This window comes from Nematolebias whitei, chromosome 7 (assembly GCF_014905685.2).
Source record: "Nematolebias whitei isolate Nwh7 chromosome 7, NemWhi1, whole genome shotgun sequence".
Classification (NCBI taxonomy): Eukaryota; Metazoa; Chordata; class Actinopteri; order Cyprinodontiformes; family Rivulidae; genus Nematolebias; species Nematolebias whitei.
The window spans coordinates 24,474,998-24,496,396 of NC_056504.1; the positions used below are offsets into that span (position 1 = coordinate 24,474,998).

Consider the following 21,399-nt stretch of genomic DNA (forward strand, 5'->3'; position numbering starts at 1 on the left):
TGTCGCTGAGCGACAACCGCTTCCGCCATGCTTTTTCCCAGGGCAATAGCTGCGGTGCCCGACAGCCGGAGGATAAAATCTGCTGTCCTGCGGACCTCGTCCAGCGGTTCTGCGACGTTCCTTCTTGATTGTAAAGCTTCCTGCAGCTCCTGCAGCTTTTCAGCCTGATACACCTGCAGCATCGAGGCCGTATTGAGCGCACGCGCAGTGAGACCCTGCGCGCGGTAGATTTTTTCCAGCTGTGTTGCTGAGAACCGGCACTGTTTGCTGGGGAGCGTGGGTTTGCCGGCTGATGTGTTTGCCTTGGGTGCCAAGTGGGCCGCCAGTGTTTCATCCATGGGTGGGATGTGCGACAGACCAGCTGGCTCCATGTTCTCCAAGTCCAAAAACTGAGAGAAAGGCAGGGATAACGGAGCCTTAGGGGACGCCCAGGACCGTGTGAGTTCCGTTAAAAAATCCAGAAACACAGGTAATTTGTGCCTCACCGAGGTGTGTTGTTTCGGGAGAAAATAATTACCAGCAAGTCTTGTCTGGAGCTGTCGAGGTGGGGGAGCGGGCCAAGGCACCTTAAGAGACTCGGCCGCTCTGCGGCACAGCTCAAACAGGGCTGGCGTGGATCCATCCGCTTCAACAGGTGCCAGGTTTCTTGTGAAAACTCCTCTGCTTCCTCATCCGCACCTGCTTCATCCTCAGAGAGGCCGCCTGAGGCTGTCAGAGAGATATCGTCTGCCAGCAACAAGTCCTGCACGTCGAACTTGACCAGGTTTTCATCTGTGTCATCCATGGGAAGCAACCCATCCATCTGCTCACCCCAGGACAATGCCGTGGTGCTGTCCTCCATCTCATCAGACTCCAGCTCTGTGGTCGGTCTGAGAGCCTCAGACAACAGCGGGTCTCTTGCTGCGGTTGAATTTCCTAACGTTTTTGTCAGGAATTCCACACGCTTCTCCAGGGTCGATTTTCGGAGTCGGTTACAATGCGCACATGACTCCGGGTTAGCAAGTGCTGCCTTAGCATGCAACATGCCGAGACACACCGGGCAAGCTTCGTGGGTGTCCGCTTCCGAAAGAAAAAATCCACATGCGCTTGGACACGGACGTGAACCTGGGCTTCTCGCCTTGCTAGCTTTGCTAGAGGCTTTGATTTTTCTCTTGCTCTTTTCCGGTGCCATGTTAGCGACAGAGAAGGAGAGTAAACTTTTACCGGTTAGCAAGCTAAACAGGCAGAAAGTTAGCTGTGCTGTTCTAGACTTTTCCTCCTTAGCTGTAAAGCTAAACGGGGAAGAGTGACCCAGACCCGTTAGCAAGCTAAACAGGCTAGGAAAAACAGCAAGCGGAAAAGGTGATCGTTAGCTGGGCTAAACGGGCAGTAAGCAGGATCAGGACCTTGTAGTGACGCCCTAGGTAGGGAGCGAGCTCACCTCCAGTCGGGCAGTTGAGTCACATACAGGGGACCTGCAATCAGGTTAAAGCGAGGTGAAGTGCAAAAAGATTAGGGAAATGAGACCTCGCTGCATATTTATAGGCCAGGAGGGCGGGGCCTCCTGTATATGCAGCAGTCTCATTTGCCTTGACAGGCGTGTTGAAAGAAACTTCTTCAGGTTGGTCTCGCGAGGGCGCAATCCCCATACTAATGTGTTGTACCGAGTGTACCGACCGAAAGGGAACATGAATTCAGTTGACTAAAAACAATATGACGAATACACCAAGATGAATCAACCTTTCCCTGGTCCAGTTCTTAACCGGTTCAGAACATAAATTAGAAATAGACACCTCTTTATGTCGATTTGTGATTTCAACTTTGACAAAATGTGCAATGTGTGTGGTGTACCTCAAGGTTCAATACTTGGTCCAGTGTTATTCAGATTTTTAAAATTTTCCCACTTGTACATGTCATTCAGAAATATAAACTCATCATATTCCCGTAACTGTTTGCAGGTGATTTGCAGGTGTCAGTTCCCCTAATTGTTGTTGACACGGATCCCCTAAACTCCCTTACACAACGATATTTGGCTGTTGGTCTGTAAACCATGGTAACTTAGTCACAACTGATAGCTTTTCCAAATCAGGGAAGCCATCTTTGGCATTTGCACTTCAATGAAATGTAATTCTGCAACTAAATTTACATAATCCCACCCTAAATATTTTAAGGAAAAGAAAGATGCATATTTGTGAAAGAATAGGATTAAGATTTTAGTGTTTGTGGATTTTTTTTTGTAAGCATTTTCACATCTACTCTTCAAACAGTTTTCATCTATGAATGTGTGTTTGAATGTGTTTATTTTTACTGGACAGCACGTTGGGATGCTTTATTTATAAAACACTATGTATGTAAATAAAGTTTAAATAGACTTGTTTAATTATAGAAAATATGGGTGAAAATTGTGTCTAATCTTATACAAATTAAATGGATATCAGATGAGCATGCCATAAGGCTTTTTTTTGTAGATAAGACAACAGTAAAAAGTGTTTTATAGACACTTTGAAAATTGCTTATGCTGCTGAGAATGAGGGTTTTACTCGTCCATCCCCCACAGTTAAACGACGCACATTTGTTGACTCCAAAGACGGACAGAGATGAGAGACTGTACCCTCCTCTCCTCGCTTCTGAATAATCGCTGGCTATCTTCAAACTGCAAGAGTCCCTGCAGCTCCGTGTTCCTGCTGTCACTCTTTTCTTCTGATTTTTTCAACCCTCTGCCCTTCCTTGGCCTGAAGAAAGAATAAAAATGATGCTCGATGAGAAAAAAGGATAAAGATACATTTATTCACAACTTCTGTACCCAAGCTTTGAAATAGAAAACATATATAGCACATATGTACAAATTTATGTTTTATTAATTTGAATAACATCACAGATGTATAGATACATAAATTAAATAAAGGAACAATTCAATAAATGTACCAAAAATATTTTGTGATTAATAAAATAATAAAGTCAGACATTTTTAATGATGGCATTAGGGCCTGATTTTATGTACAATGCAACAAGGAAACTGACTAAATTTTCTAATATTTCTTTCCATTTGAATGAGTTTATATAAAGTTGCAGTTTTACATGTTTCTAAAGTATAAATGAGACTGAAATCATTTATCTTGTGTCAGAAAGCTGCTTTAAAATCACGGCAGTGGCAGAATCCATGGTGCAGATAATGAGAAGTCTCCGGGTGCCTAATGTGGGAGTTTATGTATGCGCCCAGAGGTGAGAGTTTGTTGAGATAAAACAAAATAAACACCACCTCCTCCGGCGTGCAGGACTGGTGCTGCTGCTAGCAGGTGGACTGCCTGAGGGCCAGCGGCTGGACTCAGTGGAAACAATCTGGCAGTGCACGGTCCCCAGCAGCAGCATGAGACACATGGGCCCAAACACCTCGCTGGCACTCGCCCGGGGGACATCCAGGTAAAGCGCCACTGCTGCCACTGAGGGAAGCAAAACATTTGGCAACAACAAACAAAACGATCTCTTAGGGGAGACATTACAACAGAATTTATGTGTACTAATGAGGTCTCTTCTGGGCTGCTCAGGTGTGAGATGGAACGTTTACTGTGGAGCATAAATTAATTTAAACAATATTAATTAGAGATTTTACACTTCAGGACAGGATTAAAATGAAATGTCGCTAAAAACACATTTATGATTTTAAACACCACTAAAGACATCAAGAAAGTATGTGTAAACATGCTCAGTGAATTAACTTTAGTTATATTACAAGTCAAAAACAAGATTACCGGATAAGTAAAGCTGAAATCTTGTGATTTTTTTTATTTTTATTAAACAAATAATAATAATAATGCAAGTTATTTGACAACACTTTCCATGGCACTCAAGGACACTGTACAGTAAAATATAATATAAAATGCAGCAAAAAAAACCAACAACAAAAAACATAAAAAATATTAATTTGAACAACAACAAACACAGATACTGTGATAAGGAGGTTAGAGTGAAAATGCCTTTTTAAAGAGGTGGTGTTTAATGTGAGATTTGAAAATTCAGAGGATAGGAGAGTTATTCATGTTCAGGGGCAGAGAGTTGCTGAGGTGGGGTGATGAGCAGCTACTGTATTTTCCGCTGTACACGTCACACCCCCTTATTAGTCGCATCTGTCCAAATATGTCTAAAAAAGTGGAAAAATCCATAAATATATGTCACTTCACCGTATATGTCGCATCTATTATGTGTCACTGCCGGTGCATCGCATTTGTTACGTGTCACCATTGACAACCCGAAAATGTGGGCCGAACCCGGAAATGTGAGCAAGTGTTGCCCCCACCCCCCCCCCCAAAAAAAAAGAGATGGGCTGCCAAGTGGCAGCCATGGGAGCGTGCACGGGAGGACTTTAACAAGAATTTAACCAGATTAACACTTAAAACCAAATTATTTGTGCGCGCAAAGGGAGGAAAAAAAGGAAGGAAGAAAGCTGGTCGTTTCTCCTAATTTAACAAGAAAAGCACCTAATGATTTATTTTTTTTTGCTCGAAATTATAGCAAAGGTGTGTCTCAGTCCAACGGTTGCTTAATAAATGCACTTCAATGGTCAAATTAGCTGCATTTCACCGGGGCGGTGCAGCTGGTTTGACAGTTGCTCCAAGTAGCGAGCAGAACGAAGGTGGGGTACTTTGGCAAGCCGGTTGTGTCATTAATAACTGGTGAAGATTCTCAGTCATCCAGGACATGGTAAATTCAAAAAAGTGTGAGACAATAACAATAAAGTATAATAAATAAAGTCCAGCTGTTTTTGTCTTGAATTAATTTGTCATTATAGCCACTTTTACCCATTATATGATACAACGGCATGCCTTACTGCTAATACTACTCTGCTCCCATCAAGTGTTTGAAAATGGTACTGTTCAATTTGTTTTCAGTCAGAATGAATGAAAACGGTCATATCGCAGCCAAAATTGGTTTATAAATATGGGAAAAATCCATAAATACGTCACCTATAAGTCGCAGGGCACGTAAATTATGCAAAAAACTGTGACTTATAGGATGAAAAATATGGTAAATGCTCGAGCCCATAGTGGTCAGACGAGCAGGTGTTTGGCTGAGTTGGGTGGGGGAGGAGGACCTGAGAGTATGGTGGGTGTGTGGATGTGGAGGAGAGCTGTGAGATACTGATGGGCAAGATTGTTGAGGGCTTTAACGGTGAGGAGCAGGATTTTGTAAGAAATGTGATATTTAATGAGACACAACAAAAGCGTGAGCTTGTTCAAAGCGTGAAATATGTTATTTTGATTCTTTTACACTGAACTATGCAGTGTGTGTCTATGTAAGACCCTTGTTGTTTGTGAAAAATTATTTAACTATCCTAATTTTAAAACTAAAGCATAAATATAACTAAGTCAGTTTGTTGGATATTTGATTTACTGAATGTCTTTAAAATGATAAACAGCAACCTTCAATAAATCCATTGTTTTTTTTTTACATTTGATTTTTATTATCAAATTTGATCACTAAAATTTTAGTAGAAGTCCTTATATTAATAAATTGCAATCTGTGATGTTTACAAAAATACACTTTGTTTTATATTCTGAGTATCTTGCCTTAAAGTACGGTATATATTTTTTAGTTGTTGTTTTCTAGTAGATATGAAAGAAAAATCACACTCCATGGTTAATGTTGAACAGGCTAACAGACTAACAAATTACTAACATAAGGGAATTAAAACAGTGAGCTCACCTTGTAGGAAATAAAGTACCAGGATACACGTTGAGATGGACTTGGATGTGACCTGAATCCACCACTGAAAGAAGAATGGGTACAGCAGAACTCGGACCAGACCTTTTCGAGTCTGAGCTGTCCACGGACTCTTTGGTTTGGCTTTGCTGAATGTTGATCCTATGAAAGTGGAAGAACCAGAACCAAACAACGCAAAGCTAAATTTAATTAAACACAAATGTAGGTTTAGATAGGAATTCAACTGCAATTAATTACAGACGGATAAGTTCCTGTCTATCCTTCTCACCTCTTACTAAGTCAACATCGATGAGGTCTGGTTTGATGTGACCAGTCTTCTTTGGTTTGCTCTCTAACTCCTAAAGGCAGCAAATGACCTCAGATTACAGAGAGCAGCAACATTCTGCAACACAAACAACTATTCCTTTACAGAGGAATGTGCCTTACAACTAGATCCGCAGTCTCCAGTGATTTCTCCCAGACTTGTTGATCGTAAGCGCCGATCTATGACAAAAACAACAAAAACAATGGTAAATAGTAAATGGACTGTACTTATATAGTGCCTTTCTATCATATTGAGATACTCAAAGCGCTTTACACTACAATCTGTGTCCTCATTTACCCATTCATACAGCACACTACTAGATCTCTACAAAGCTAATTGAACAGATCATTCTAAAGAGACTAATCAGTGATTTATCACATTCATACACCGATGGGACACACATCGGAGGCAATGAGGGGTTCAGTGTCTTGCCCAGGGACACTTCGGCATGTGACTGCTGTGGGGTTCGAACCCCCAACTCTTGCATTGGAGGACGACTGCTCTAACCACTCAGCCACAGCCGCCATGTACAATGTTTTCATTGTTTATATTCAACCAAAACACAATAAGAGACACAAGCAGTTCAATTGAAATTGGTCTAGATTAGCACATTAAGCACAGATATTGAACCATAAATAATAAATACACTGGTTTATTGACAGCCTCTTTGGTTGTAGGTTTATGGTAAATTATTCAAATAGCTCATATTTAGCAGTATAATTCTCCAAACACAGTAACAAAAATGTCTCTTCTTCTGCTCTTGGGTGTAATCGAACAGAAATACCAAAATGTTCAGGCTAAGAAGAGATATACGATACTTGGGCTACATTTTTAACTTTAAGTTTAAGTTTAAGTTGCATTAAGTTGCGAGAACTTCATTGTGAAATACAATTTTGAACCCTTTAAGTTTTGTTCCTTGCAAATGTAGCTGAGGATTACCTCAATGAAAACATCTATACATAAAACGTTGGTTACGTACTGTAACCCCAGATTCTATGAATATAGGCGTAGCCCTTTAACTTTAGGTCTACTGACGGGGACTCCCTCCGACAGAACCGGGGAGTTTCCCCAGTGTCGGAGGTCTGTTCTCACGGAGGGAGGAACAATGATCATCTGTCTCTCTTGTTTTACTGGATCCACACACAGACGCGCAAACCACCCATGTGTAATAAACCCAGTGGGACCACAGTGTGAGCCGATGACATCATTCCTAACAGCTTCATGATGGAAAGAGCTGTTACTACTTTGCCAGGTCTTACGTGACAGAGCTGGTCTTTCAGAGTGTCGATTCTCGTTTGTGATAAACGAGCCCTCATGGTGGTTGAGTTTAGCTCCACTCCCAGATAACAATTGTCTGGGCCGGGACAATTGAGCTTTTCTTCCAATTTATGGCGAAGCCCAGATTTAACAGGTGTGATGTCAGCGCCTGGACCTGTCCCGCTGCTTCTTGTCTGGAGCGTGACAGCAACAACAGGTCGAACAGGTAAAACAAAAAACTCTCATCCCTGCTCTGTGTAACGGTTGCAGGGCCGTCTCCACACACTTTGAGAATGTACGAGGCGCGAGGGAATACCCGAACGGCAGCCTGCTGTACTGATACTTCACCCCTTGAAAGGAGAAACGCAGGAATTTTCTGTGTTTTAGGATGATTGGTATGTGAAAATAGGCGTCTTTTAGGACAATGGAACAAACCAATTGTTTCTCTAGATGTTGTCCAACAGCTGTCTGGTTGTCAACATGTGAAACGGTCTGTCCATGATCACCTTGTTGAGAACTCACAGATCCAAAATGGGTCTCGTTCCTCCGGTCCATATGGGAACCAGGAAGTAATGCAAGTAAAACCCTGTGTTTTCCTCTCCGTTGGGAACTCTGGAGATTACCTCTTTTATCAGAAGTTCCTGGACTTCTGCATTTAGGAATGAGATTCGGTCTGGTGATGACAGGACCGTCTCTAAAATTCCTCAGAACGGAGGAGGTCGGGTTGCAAATTGCAACGTGTAACCGTAGCGTAACACCCTGACCATCCCTCTGTCTGGCGAGCATGTTTTTAGCCACTCCGCGTAACGTTCATGGAGTGGACGTGCGTTTAAGTGATGCATCATGTTTTGTATGGATGTCATCCAGTCCGCCGCCTCGACCGCTGTCATGTGTTGCGGGAATGTTTTCCGCGTGACCCAAGGCGAGGCTTGCTCGAAAGGGCTCTGAACGCGCCCGTGTGCTGCATTTGGACCGCGGATCCACCTTCATGTCTAGGTGAGCTGGTGTGTGTTGAGGGGAAGCATGTGGCAGCTGATGACGCCATGGGGCCGCGCGTTTGACGCCACTGCGGTGAAACGCGTGTCACTTCTGCCGCGAGCGGTGTCCCGCGCTGGGTTCGCTTTGAGATCTCGCATCTATGCCGCCATGAGCGGGCGAGCGCTGCGAAGCGGTGAGCGCGACTTCATCTACGCTGTGCTGTTTGAGTGAAGGCTGCGAGCCCTGTGGGAGCACACATTTTCTCTGGTGGGACGCGCGCCTCTCTTGCTGGAAGCAAGGTTCGTCACTGGGTTCGCTCAGCTGTCTCACGCTTATGCTGCTGTAAGCGGCTGAGCGCTGAGACCCGGTGGTGAAGGCTGCCCGCACCGTGGCGGCACGCGTTTGCTTCGGTGCGGCGTGTGTCACTCTCGCTGAGAGCAAGGTCCTCCACCGACCTGACCTGCGGTCCCACATTTATGCCGATGTGGGCCGGTGAATGCCAGGGAGCTGTGTGTGCACCATCATCGACGCAACGCCGTTTGGGTGAAGGCTGTTTGCGTCACGCGAGTGCGCGTTTGACACTGCTTGGGTGAGGATCGTGCAGCTCGGGTTGACAACGAGTTATTTCGCTTACCATTGTGTCGTGTGAGTGTTTCGTCATGTCTTGGAGCAACGGTGAGTTTAAAAAACCCTTATTTAAGGACACCGGCTTGTTATGTGTGGAGGATGTGTGCGCAGCCGCTGTGAGTTCATCCGAGCTTACAGACTGGCTAAAAACAGACACTTTGATCATTGAATGATGTTTTATTCAACATTTGTGTCATACTTACACACACCCTCCGCAGACCGTCATTTTGAATCTTTTCCCCCATGAGCTCTGGGATTTGTTGGCCCAGGGCACCGTCTGCTGGGGATCTCTGGGAAAAACGTTGGACACTCTGTTGCCGGGATGAAGGGGGCCGGTCTCTGATGGACGGGGCTGAAGCTCAGCGAGATGGCTGTGGAACGTCTTGCCACTGGCTCATTTCGTGTGGAGGGTGTGAGAGGGAGCCACTGTCAGGTCATCTGAGCTGACAGACAGGCTGAAAATAGACACTTTCATCATTAAATGATATTTTACTCCAAACTCGTGTCACCTTAACACACATCCTCCGCCAAAACCGTCATTTGCTCTGCCATTTGTTGTCCTAGAGCGCCATCTGTTGGCGGTCTCAGGGAAACGCTGAAAACTCCGTCCTCCGGCTGTGATGCAGGCAGCAAAGAGGCACACCGGTTGGGGATGACATCAGCTGCCCTGCAGACGGAGCATACGTCTCCTCCCGCCTCTGAACGTGTACGCCAACAGCGTAACGTGTTGTTCGCTGCGGCCGTCTGGAACGCATGCTGGTGAGCTCAGTTGGAGAACGGTGTCACCGTCTGGGTTATGCTAACTAGAGGCGCGGGACGCTGGTCCACCTGGAAATCTTGCTCCGAGAAAAGCCTCCGTCAGGCTCGGCTCCAGGGGGCACTGAGGGAATTTCCGCTCGGTGAAACGCCTGCTCTGGAGATGGGCGCGGACTGTGGATCTATACCCAATCTACCAGGAAAGCCGGCTGTGGCCTCGTCCCGTAGAACGTCCTGTTGGGAAACCGAGGCCAGATGGGATCAGGACGGTGAGCCGGGATGGAGCCTAGAAAAAACCTTCCCGCCGGATCATCCGAACTGGCGGGAAAGGCGTGGGACGTATTTAAGGGCCCCTTAATGTCAGCAGCCTCCTGGGTTACGCCGGGCAACCCCAGAGGGCGCCGTCGACCAGGAGCAGTGTGATCGCCGATGCGAAACGAGGTGGGATGAGGTGAGCATTCGCTCAGCCCCCCTCCACTGACACTACACTCTCCAGGAGGGAATGAGCAGCGGGGCTGCAGCTGAACGCCGCCTGTCCAGGAGGAACCATCCGATTTGCTCCGAGGGTCTGCGATAAGAGGAAAATTACAAGATGGCGTCGTCCAGTGTGTCTCACCTGTCACTGAGAAATACTCCTTGGCGCTTACCTTGAAACAAGACTGCTTGTCAGCTTCTCCTCGGGGAGGAGAGCTCACCAGGTCGACGTGATGGGCCAAGCATTCTTAACAAAGGTTGGTCATCTACACAACTTTCCTTCTTCGTTCTTCTGACAGTGCTATTAGCTCGCTGAAGAAAAATGGGAGCTGATTACCCGCTCTTAACGTAATTTATACGGACCGGGTGGGGCCCACACAGCAGGTGGGCGTGGACTAAATTTTTCAGTGCAATGCTTCACATAACGGGATAAAACCCACTAAGCAACAGCCTTAAAGGGCGACGCCTATATGAAATAGAACCACAGATTTTATAAGATACATTTTTTAGTCTCTGGGCTTTTTTCCTTTAAGCAAAGTCATCTTTTAATACAAGAACACTTGTAGCTCAGACTACATTACAGTTACTGACAAAAGAATAAATAAAAAAGATTTTACTAAATGCTTACAAACATGTTTAGTTTATAGATGAAAAGAAAATTGACTCAAAATACCAATGACTGAGTGAGTTTACAAACCAGATAAATGTTAACTTATTTTGATATACATAAATGTTTCTGTCCAGTGCCCTGAGATGACTTCTGTTGTGACTTGATGCATTATAAATAAATTGAATTGAAATTATTACCTTGAGAAGTAATCTTGTGAAAAATAATCTACTTCTGCTAGAGGTGTATTTGCTTTTTTAAACACTTTCCTATGTCATTTAAAAATAGGAACATATAGTACTTTCTTACCTACATGGTACACTTTTGTTCGTATATTACAAATTCCTATTCCTTCCTTTATCAAGAAAACTGGCTACATTCCTTCAGTTTCTATTAAACTTTTTATATCTTCATACATGGGACTATATGGTCGCCAGCTAAAAAAATTAAGCCCTTACAATTACATCCTTACAGTCCTCATCATCCCTTGTAATGATGATATAATTACGTAGTACAGATAAGGTCCAAAAACAAAGAATAATTTGTGCAACATGTCATTTTTGTAAAGTTTGCCATCCAAGATGAATGCAAAATAAAAGAGAAAATTGAGAAAATTATGCTTATTTTTCATATTTATATCTTATGTAAAAATACTGCTTACTTCAGCATCTTTTAGAAGATGTAGATTTTTATTTTTATACAAGGAAAGAACATCTGTGAATACAAATGTTTTTACATACTACTTCCCATATTTATTCATTCAGATCTGGAATATTAATAAATCAAAATCATACTGCTAAAGACTGTAGGATTTAGTCTTTTATTATTACGAGCACTATTCCAACCTTTTGTCAGAAATGACAAGACAAAACGTTGGTTACGTACTGTAACCCCAGATTCTTTGAATATAGGCATAGCCCTTTAATGCCCTTTTTCCACTGTCACAGTGCGGATCAGGTCAGTTCGGGTCGGTTCAGATTGGCTCGTGTCTCGTTGCATTTCCATTTACACTTCTGGACCGGCTCTGTAGGCGGGGACTAGAATCCAACTTGTCTTACCACCTGGTGGCTATAGTGCTCCCTTAAGCTATTTACTAGCCACCACTAAACATATTAGAAGAAAAATAACTTGAAGGCTTTGTCACAAGATGTTGTGGAAGAGATGTCATGCTCTAATGGAGTACCTTATGAGTTGTAACTTTTAAACCTGATTCATAATCCTACCTTACTGCCTTCCCAGCCTGCTTTAAACCCATGTGTTTTCCATTTTAGTATAGATTTTTACAATAAAGATGTATTAAAAATATCTTCACTTTTCTTATTTGCAGATATGCACAAGGTTCATGTTAAAATTGCAAAACATCACACTGGGCTGTAATCTTTGAAACTGCTTTTACAATAAACTAGACTTGAAAACAATTAGGTTAAATTTTGTCCTTAAATTTTAAAGGTTTGTCTTTCATTAAATTTAAAAACATAAATGTATTACTTATTAATCTAAAAAAGTTAAGTCTGGTCCTCTGGACATTCAAAAACAAAACAAACAACATTTATTGTTTATTTATTATAAACTGTATTGTTTGTTTTGTGAATGTCCAGAGGACCTGACTTAACTTTTTTGTTTTATTACCTGAATTATTGAGCATACATCAGGATATTACTTAATAGTCAGTTGGTCTGCAAACACCATGGGGTCTTCCTAGAAGAGTTGAAGAGGTGGCTGTTGATGTCTGGGCCTCCCTGGTAAAGCTGCTGCTCCCACAACCCTGAAGCAGAAGATGATGGATGGATGGATGGATGGATGGATGGATGGATGGATGGATGGATGGATGGATGGCGAAGAAGGAGACCAGCAAACACAGCAGGAGTGGTCAATTTAGGTGAACACCTGCCTGTTTGCTTCAGATCAGCTGTTCAAATCTTTGCAGGTTCAAATAAAGGGTGCACCAGGGCTTTCAGCTGAATCTCTCAGGCCACAGCTGTATGGCCGATAACTGATAAATGATAACTGTCCTTTCTGAATTTTTGAGTGTTTTTGTCTCACTTCATCCTAGAACCAAAACATTTATAACATAATAACAGTTGAGCAGATTCTGGTAATCTTTTCTTAGGATTCATTAAAGATCAAATGCAATTGGAAATTTTTCTCAACTTTCAGTGTGAATTTAAACAAACACTATATGCACTTAACATTGTAAAATTTGTTTAGAAAATTTAATGTTCAAGGACACCACTTAAGAAAAAAAATTGTTTAATAGGAAAAGTAACTAGTGAAAATTGTAGAAAAATAAAAAATACTGCATCCAACTAATGATTGTCTATCTGTCTATCACTTGTCTCACGGGCTTCATCCAGAAGAAGACACAAGTATTGTTCCTGCTGTGTCCGGTTCAGTTCTTCATGTTCATTCAGTGATGAAATAAGACTTTTCTTTACTGGACTCTTTTCTCTTTCTCTTGTCTAGAAAGAAGAAAAAGGTGGTTAATTCAAGCTACATATTGTTTTTGAATAAATGCATAAAACAAAGAAAGGTGCAGCTAACAGCTATAATAGCTATATTAATAATAAGAAACTGATAAAATAAGAAAATGAAAAATAAATTGATTTAAAAATAATGGAAATAATATAATAATAACAATGGATATATGAATCAGAAAGTATTATACAGATACAGATATTCTTTATTGTCATTCGCACCACATGTGGTACATGTGGTGGATCAACATTATGTACACAGGGTCCCAGTTACATCCAACAATAAAATGTAAAAGAAAAACAGTCATAAGATCTAAAGATATGAACTAAGAAAAACATCAACTAAAAATATGCTAAGCACTAAATAGCATAAAAACAATAAACACAATACACAGAACAGCAGCACGGACATGAGTCTGTGTGAACAGATGAGCATGAATGTACACATCAACATGAAACAGATCAGCAGCAACATGATGTGATTTTTCACAGTGATTATCCTGGTTAGATATTCATAAGGCTGCACAAACTCAAGTTCATGTTGCTGTTTGACGTATTGTTTTGATTGTTTACTGCTATTAGTGCTTAGTGTATTATTAGTAGATGTTTTTTAGTTTATATTTTTCTTAATTTATATCTTAGATCTTATTACTGTTTTTCTTTTACATTTTGTTGTCTGTAACTGGGACCCTGTGTACATAATTTCATCCCACTTCAGTATTTATTCAACATTTAATTTTTTTACTTTAAAAATAAAATAAAAGCAAGTCCTTATCGGCACAAATAAAGTGATGTGGAACATGTTGCATCTGTTCTTACCAAGCACAGAAGGCTGCAGCGTTGGGCTGCGACCCTGCGATGGAGACCTGTCAGGTGCAGACTCCGCTGATGGAGCAGGGGTAGAAGCCGGGAGGCTTGGAGGGTTTAATGTGGAGTTTAGAGATGGACTGTCACGTGCTGAAATACGTTCTGGATAAAATACAATGAGAAACGGGACCGGAGGACAGTTAGCGTTTATGCAAATTAGCTTAGCATTGTTGCACCGATGTTGTCCTATTATGGCGTCAGCCTCTTTTGTTAGTTAAAAATATGTTCAGAACCGATGGGATGAGTAACTTAAAAAATGTTTAAAGTTAGAAAACACTCACCATCTTCTATAACTGATTCAAGTAGAGCAGTAACCGTGTCCAAACCACCCTCCAATCGCTCCATCTAGCTCGCTTTGACTTTTTTCGTCAGCCACCAAGCACAAAAACACCTGCACTTCTGCATTTGACCACGGCCTTGATATTATTGTTTTTGTATAGCTTCAAAATACTAAAAGATACGCTCCTCGAGTTATCGCTAATAGCAAGCGGTAGAGAAAAAATGGCGGATCGGGTTGTTTGGAAAGATTCCACAGACTCCTGTCCGACCAATCAGTGACCGACAGTGTTTCTGACGCCACGGCTCGGCTCGCTTGGACCCCTTGAGAAGACAGGCCAGAATTTAGGGAGGCGAGCCGATCCCAGGAACCATGGAAAAGACCTCAAACACGGGCCAAGCCGGAAATATCTGACCCGCGCCGTGACAGTGGAAAAGGGGCATAAGAGCTGTCGCTTAGTGGGTTTATCCCGTCATGCGAAGCATTGCACTGAAAAATTTAGTCCACGCCCACCTGCTGTGTGGGCCCCACGCGGTCCGTATAAATTACGTTAAGAGCAGGTAATCGGCTCCCCAATAGCTTTTTCTTCAGCCATTTAGGAGCCAGTGAGGCTTGACGCTTAAAGGGCTACGCCTATACTCATAGAATCTAGGGTTACAGTACGTAACCAATGTTCTATTTCGTATAGGCTTTGCCCTTTAAGAGCTGTCACTTAGTGGGTTAAGGGCGAAGCAGATGTGGTCCTCGCCTCACTGGGTCCATTTGAACACCATACAAAGTGGCAGCTTACCCAAAAAACGTCTCGTCACTCAGCTCTCCATGTGTGTAATTACGCGTTACGTAATTATGCATACCATGCACAGACGCATGCTGTGTAGTTATGCGTTCTGAGTGCATGAACGGCCCGGAAACTTTCAACGGGGAAAGGAAGATGCTGAGAAAGGGCCATGAATCAACAGTTCTATTTCGTATAGGCTTCGCCCTTTAAGGCTGTCTCTGATGGGTTTATCCCGATATGCAAAGCATCACACTGAAAAATTTAGTCCACGCCCACCTGCTGTGTGGGCCCCACCCGGTCCGTATAAATTACGTTAAGAGCGGGAAATCAGCTCCCATTTTTTTCTTCAGCAAGCTAATAGCACTGTCAGAAGAACGAAGAAGGAAACTTGTGTAGATGACCAACCTTTGTTAAGAATGCTTGGCCCATCACGTCGACCTCCGGTCGTCCGGTAAGTCAAGTCAAGTCAAGTCATATTTATTTATAGAGCACAATTTAAAACAGATAGACTGTTATCAAAGCTCTCCTCCTCGAGAAGAAGCTGACGAGCAGTCTTGTTTCAAGGTAAGCGCCGAGGAACATTTCTCAGTGACAGGTCGCTACACGCTGGACAAAGCCATCTTGTAATTTTCCTCTTGTCGCCGACCCTCGGAGCGAATCTGATGGTTCCTCCTGGACAGGTAGCGCTCAGCGGCAGTCCCCCGCTGCTCATGCCCTCCTGGAGAGCGTAGTGTCGGTGGAGGGGGGCTGAGTGAATGCTCACCCTATCCCACCTCGTTTCGTATCGGCGATCACACCGCTCCCGGCTGACGGCGCCCTTTGGGGTTGCCCGGCGTAACCCAGGAGGCAGCTGACATGAAGGGACCCCTTTTTACGTCCCACGCCTTTTCCCGCCAGTTCGGATGATCCGGCGGGAAGGTTGTTTTTACTAGGTTCCATTCCGGCTCACTGTCTTGATCCATCTGGCCTCGTTTTCCCAAAAGGATGTCCTACGGGCGAGGCCACAACGGTTTTTCCTGGTAGATTGGGGGGGGGGGGGGGGTCTCCACAGTCTGCGCCCATCTCCAGAGCAGGGGTTCACCGAGCGGAAAGTCCCTCAGTGCCCCCTGGAGCCAAGCCTGACGGAGGCTTCATTGGAGCAAGATGCCGAGATGGACCAGCATTCCGTGCCTCAGGTTAGCGTAACCGAGACGGTGACACCGCTCTCCAACTGAGCTCACCAGCATGTGTTCCAGACGGCCGCAGCGAACAACACGTTACGCTGTTGGCGTACACGTTTCAGAGGCGGGAAGAGACGGTGGCCCACTGTCCTTCGGCTCGCTCCGCTCTCGTAGCGGCTGCTTGCTAATGATGCTGTCGGCCCCTGCAATACGCTCCATCTACAGGGCAGCTGACGTCATCCCCAACCGGTGCACCTCTTTTGCTATCTGCCGCCCTGCATCGCAGCCGGAGAACGAGATCCCAGAGGTTCTCCTGGCTCATCACTCACCTTCCTCTCAGGAGAGCTACAGGAGCTTGTTGGAGGTCCTCTTTTCATCAGCGAGAGATCATTTCAAGATGCTCCACGGCTGCACAACGCCTCCCCAGCTCTGCTACGCCAGCCCCTCCCCTCACATCCGGAAGTTCATTTTTTTTCCTGGACTTTGCCAACAGGGGGCCCTCCAGGACAACAACATAGCTCAAGGATGGATGACCAGGTGTCGGTTTGCTGGAGTTGTGTTGATGACACGATGTGAAATAAACATCATTTTATGATGAAGTGTCTTTTAGCCAGGCTGTCAGCATGGATTATCTGACAAGCGGCCCCATCACACACACTCATCACGAATGAGCCTTTTAAGGTTGTTTTCATTCACTGCCAGCGGTGCCAACACGCGCTCCCGCAGCATGAAAGCGCGCACGCAGCTCTCAGCGCCCGCCGTTCATGTCAACGTTAACGTGAGACCGCGGTACGAGCCCAGTAATGTATCTCGCTCTCGGCAGGAGCGACATGCGTTTTTCATCGCAGTGGTGTCAAACGGCGTCAGCAGTTTCACAAGCCTCACAGCGGCTTCGCTCCTTCATCCTCGAAGAAGGTTTTCTGAATTAATACTGTAGCTCGTGGAATCACTCAAAAGTTCACGTGATTCGCAGCCAAGAATGAATGCGTTTCTGCAGACCGAGCCCAGTGGTAACCTCGCCCCAACAATGCCGCGCGCTACTTCCTGACCGCACCAGCGTCAAACGCGCGCTCCCGCGGAAATCCTGGCTTAAGGAATTGCATGAATGACGGCGCACACACACGACTCTTCAGGGCACGTCGGCTCATACGTGCACCCCCTCCCCGAATGTTTACACAGAGCAGCAGCACCAACGTGAGCGCAACACATGAGCTGCGTCCCGCAGCAACAGCAAACACAAGACGATTTGCATGCTCGGGGGCGCATGTGCTTTCTCTCTCATTCAGCGCGTACCAGCTCACATCAGCATGCATGTGAGTTTTATAGCATAAACACGTGCCCGCTTTACAACTTATAAACGAGTGGCAATGAGTGCGCGCTTGATATAGGAATGATTATTTTGATGCTTTTATGTCAATTTATACTTATTTTACACTCATTTACATGTAGTTTGAAAACACACTTATACAACGTGTTATTCACATATTAGGGATTGTACTTTGTTTAACATGTCACAAAGACAAAGGGGGGAATGATTTATGTTGCCTTTGTTAATATTTGGGACACTCTTTGATGGTTTGCAGAGGGATGGAGGGGTGCGTGTTTAAAGTTTAGGGAGTATTTCTGGCTTCAAGGTCTTGGCCCGCCTTGAGGTCACAATGCTCCTTATTGGTAATGAATCACCAGCTCCTCATCCGTTGTTCTGGTAACCATCAAACTTGTTTTTCACTGCTCTCACGCGATCCGGTCAGGGAAAAAAGGTATAAAGGAGGTGTGACAGGCAACTTAATATTGGGAAGTCTTGTGTGGACCAGCGCGCGCGGTGCCATGCGCAATTTTGATGTGATTCTTCTTTACCTGGGTCGAAAACGACTTCCCGGCCAGTGTCACGGTGAGAAGTTCTTTCATATCATTTTGTGTGTTAAGAGTGTACGAGTGTACATGTTTTTGCTTGGCTGTTTTCTGTGGCAGGTTAATAAATGACACTTATTATTCCTAGCAGTAACAGTCTCTGTGTTTTATTTTTCCCTCTTGTCTGAATATCTTGTGCCGATCGTTCACGAACCCTTTTGATAAAGAATTTCATAATACAGCGCTCCAGACGGATGGGCGAACCGTTTTCATCTGGGGATGCACGCTGCAGTACAGCTCAAACCCCGGTGTGGAGGAACTCTGTGACGTTTTCTGTCATTTCTGAACAGATCTCGTCCCCTCTCGCAGAAGCTCAGGAAATTCTGTTTTAAATGTAATTTCTAGAGTCTCAGAAGGAGAGGAAAATGCAGAGTTCCTCTCTCATCACTTCCTGGTCCCAACGAACTGGAAAGATGAGATTTATTTTAGATTTGTCAATTTTTGAAATGTGAGAAACAACACTCCATTAATGTGCCCGAGCCGCTCTGCAGCCACCACACAGAGCCATGGGACAATCTACTGCTGGGGTGGACGTGCCTGCTCACAGCCTGTGGTCGTAATGCTTTTTCACCTCCCTCTCTCCCTCTGATATCACGGTTTTCTGAACCGAGCTCAGGAGGAGGGACTGGCAGCTCCTCTGCCCCAAGTGCGTGAACGCATCATGGTTCCCAGGCCTACGACACTTGTTATCAGGGCACTCGTGGAACCTGCCGTGGAGGGAGGACGCTCTCCTCCAGGAGGGAGGAACGATCAGGAGTCAATTAGAATAGGCCAGCACTTGTGGTCTGGCTGCTGTGCGGATCTTTTTGAGAGGATGGATCTCTCTCAAGATGTAGTGCGTACGATTCAGGATTCACGTGCTGCAACCACCATAGCGCTGTTCACATCAAGTGGTCAGTTTTTTCAGCACTGCTGTACAGAGAAAGGCGTAGAGGCCACTTCATGTCCACTGTACGACATGCTGTCCTTTTCTGCAGCAGTCGATGGACAGAAATCTGGTGTCCAGCACGATTATCGTATGCTGCAGCCATGTTTTCTTCTTGTCTCAAAGTTGTCGGAGACAGAACAACCTTTAATCATCCTCTGATGGAGCATTTTGACTCAGATTGAAATAGCAGCTGTGGGCCTGTTTGTGACACGAGAAAACGTTGGTTACGTACTGTAACCCCAGATTCTATGAGTATAAGCGTAGCCCTTTAAGGCCTTCGCTTTAGTGGGTTTATCCCGTTATGCAGAGCATAAGCACTGAAAAAATTAGTCCACGCCCACCTGCTGTGTGGGCCCCACCCGGTCCGTATAAATTACGTTAAGAGCGGGAAATCGGCTCCCAAAATAGCTTTTTCTTCAGCCATTTAGGAGCCAGTGAGGCCCGACGCTTAAAGGGCTACGCTTATACTCATAGAATCTGGGGTTACAGTACGTAACCAACGTTCTATGTCGTATAAGCTTCGCCCTTTAAGGCCTTCGCTTTAGTGGGTAAAGGGCGAAGCCGATGTGGTCCTCGCCTCACTGGGTCCATTCGAACACAGTAAGAAGCGGAAGCTTGCCCAAAAAACGTCTTGTCACTCAGCTCCCCGTGTGCATAAACTACGCATCGCGTAATTATGTGCCATGCACAGACGCATGTTGTGTAACTATGCGTTCTGACAAGCATGAATACCCCGGAAAAACTTTCAACGGGAAGAGGAAGTTGAAAAGAGGGGGGGAGGGGGGCATGAACCAACTGGTTCATGGCTGAACAGTATAAACAGATTAATGTCCATGAATTGATAAATAATCAAATGAACTGATTGGTAACAATAATCATGAACTGATTAGTGACAATAGAACCAGAAACACAGACACAACTGTGACTGATAACAACATCTCACACTGTAATGCATGCAGACAGAAGTGAGCTTAAACAGAGTTCCATGAGAACAATAATATTCATTCTGTTAGAGCACTAAGGACAGAATGTGTCATGGAACGAGCCGTTACATCACGTAGGTAAAAGCGAATAAATGAGCAGGGTGTTGACCATGCAGCCGCAGTGCAAATGTCCTGCATTGACATACCATTATGCAGAGCAGTCGAAGATGCGATACCCTTGGTCGAATGTGCTTAGAGGTTGACAGGAGGCCCTAAATCTGATGCTCTGTAGGCTTCAGAAAAGGCCTCACACAGCCAGTGTGACAAGCGCTGGATGGATAACGGCGACCTGCAGAAGCATCTCTATAATGCACAAACAATTGTTGAATTTGAACGCATTGCAGCTGTGCGCGTTACGTAACACGTCAACGCCTGCACCGGGCAGAGAAGATGAACAGATGCTTCCCCTTCTGATCTGTGGGAGGGAAAAAACCCCTCCAACGATATCACTCTTGATTTAAAAGAGCTTGTGATGTTTTAGGCATAAAAGCTGGGTTGGTCTTAAATCAGCTGAGCTGCCCGTCAGCCTAATTCTAAGGCATGACGAAGCAACAGAGAGGGCAGATAAATACTTACCCTCTTAGCGGGTGTTAAAACCAGCAACAGGGCTGTTAAAAGAGACAAGAATTTAAATGAAACCTGATCCAGAGGCTCAATTGAAGCTTTGATCAGGGCTCGCAGGACCAGCGTTAAACCCACTGTGGAAACAAGTGGGCGTGAAAACAGGCCTACATCTCTGTACACCTTTTAGAAACCGCTTCATCAGCGGGTGATAAAAGCTGTTCTGTCTCCAAACCCTTTGTGGCAGGAAGAGATGGCTGCAATCGTACGTTAAAGCGTACTGAAAAGCCAACTCCCTATCCATCAGCTGTTGTAGAAAAACAACACGCCGCTTAAAAAGCATGAAGTGGTCTCTAAACCTTCTCTGTGCACCAGCGCTGAAAAGCCGTCCCCTTGATGTGTACAGAACTGTGGTAGATGCAGCACGTGAATCTTGAATTGTGCACACTATCTCCTGAGGGAGACCCATCCTCTAAGTGGAACCGCTCAGCGGTCAGACCCACCGGTGTTTACCTATTTCTGGGTAACTCTTGGTCGCTCCTCCTGCCTGAAGGAGAGCATCCTTCCTCCATGACAGTTCCACGGCGACCCAACAACAGACGTTGCAGGCCTGGGAACCATATTGCGTTCACACGCCGGGAGCCACCAGGAGAGCTGTCAATCCCTCCTCTTGAACTCGGTTCATGGACCGTAAAAAACAGAGGAGGTGGGGGGAAAGAAACGCGTAAAAAGCGTTTTGGGCCACCGACTGTGAGCAAAT

General features: G+C 44.7%; 1 protein-coding gene across 1 annotated transcript in view; it reads right to left on the reverse strand.

Moving 5' to 3' along the window:
- Window positions 1-21,399, reverse strand: part of phtf1 (putative homeodomain transcription factor 1) — a 55,588-nt gene that overhangs the window by 23,201 nt on the left and 10,988 nt on the right. Inside the window, exons 2-6 of the mRNA XM_037679317.1 lie at window positions 6,124-6,180; window positions 5,966-6,035; window positions 5,680-5,838; window positions 3,239-3,419; window positions 2,591-2,711 (exon numbers count right to left, since the gene is read on the reverse strand). Of these exons, the coding sequence (XP_037535245.1) occupies window positions 2,591-2,711; window positions 3,239-3,419; window positions 5,680-5,838; window positions 5,966-6,035; window positions 6,124-6,180 (588 nt within the window). The remainder of the gene's footprint in view (window positions 1-2,590; window positions 2,712-3,238; window positions 3,420-5,679; window positions 5,839-5,965; window positions 6,036-6,123; window positions 6,181-21,399) is intronic.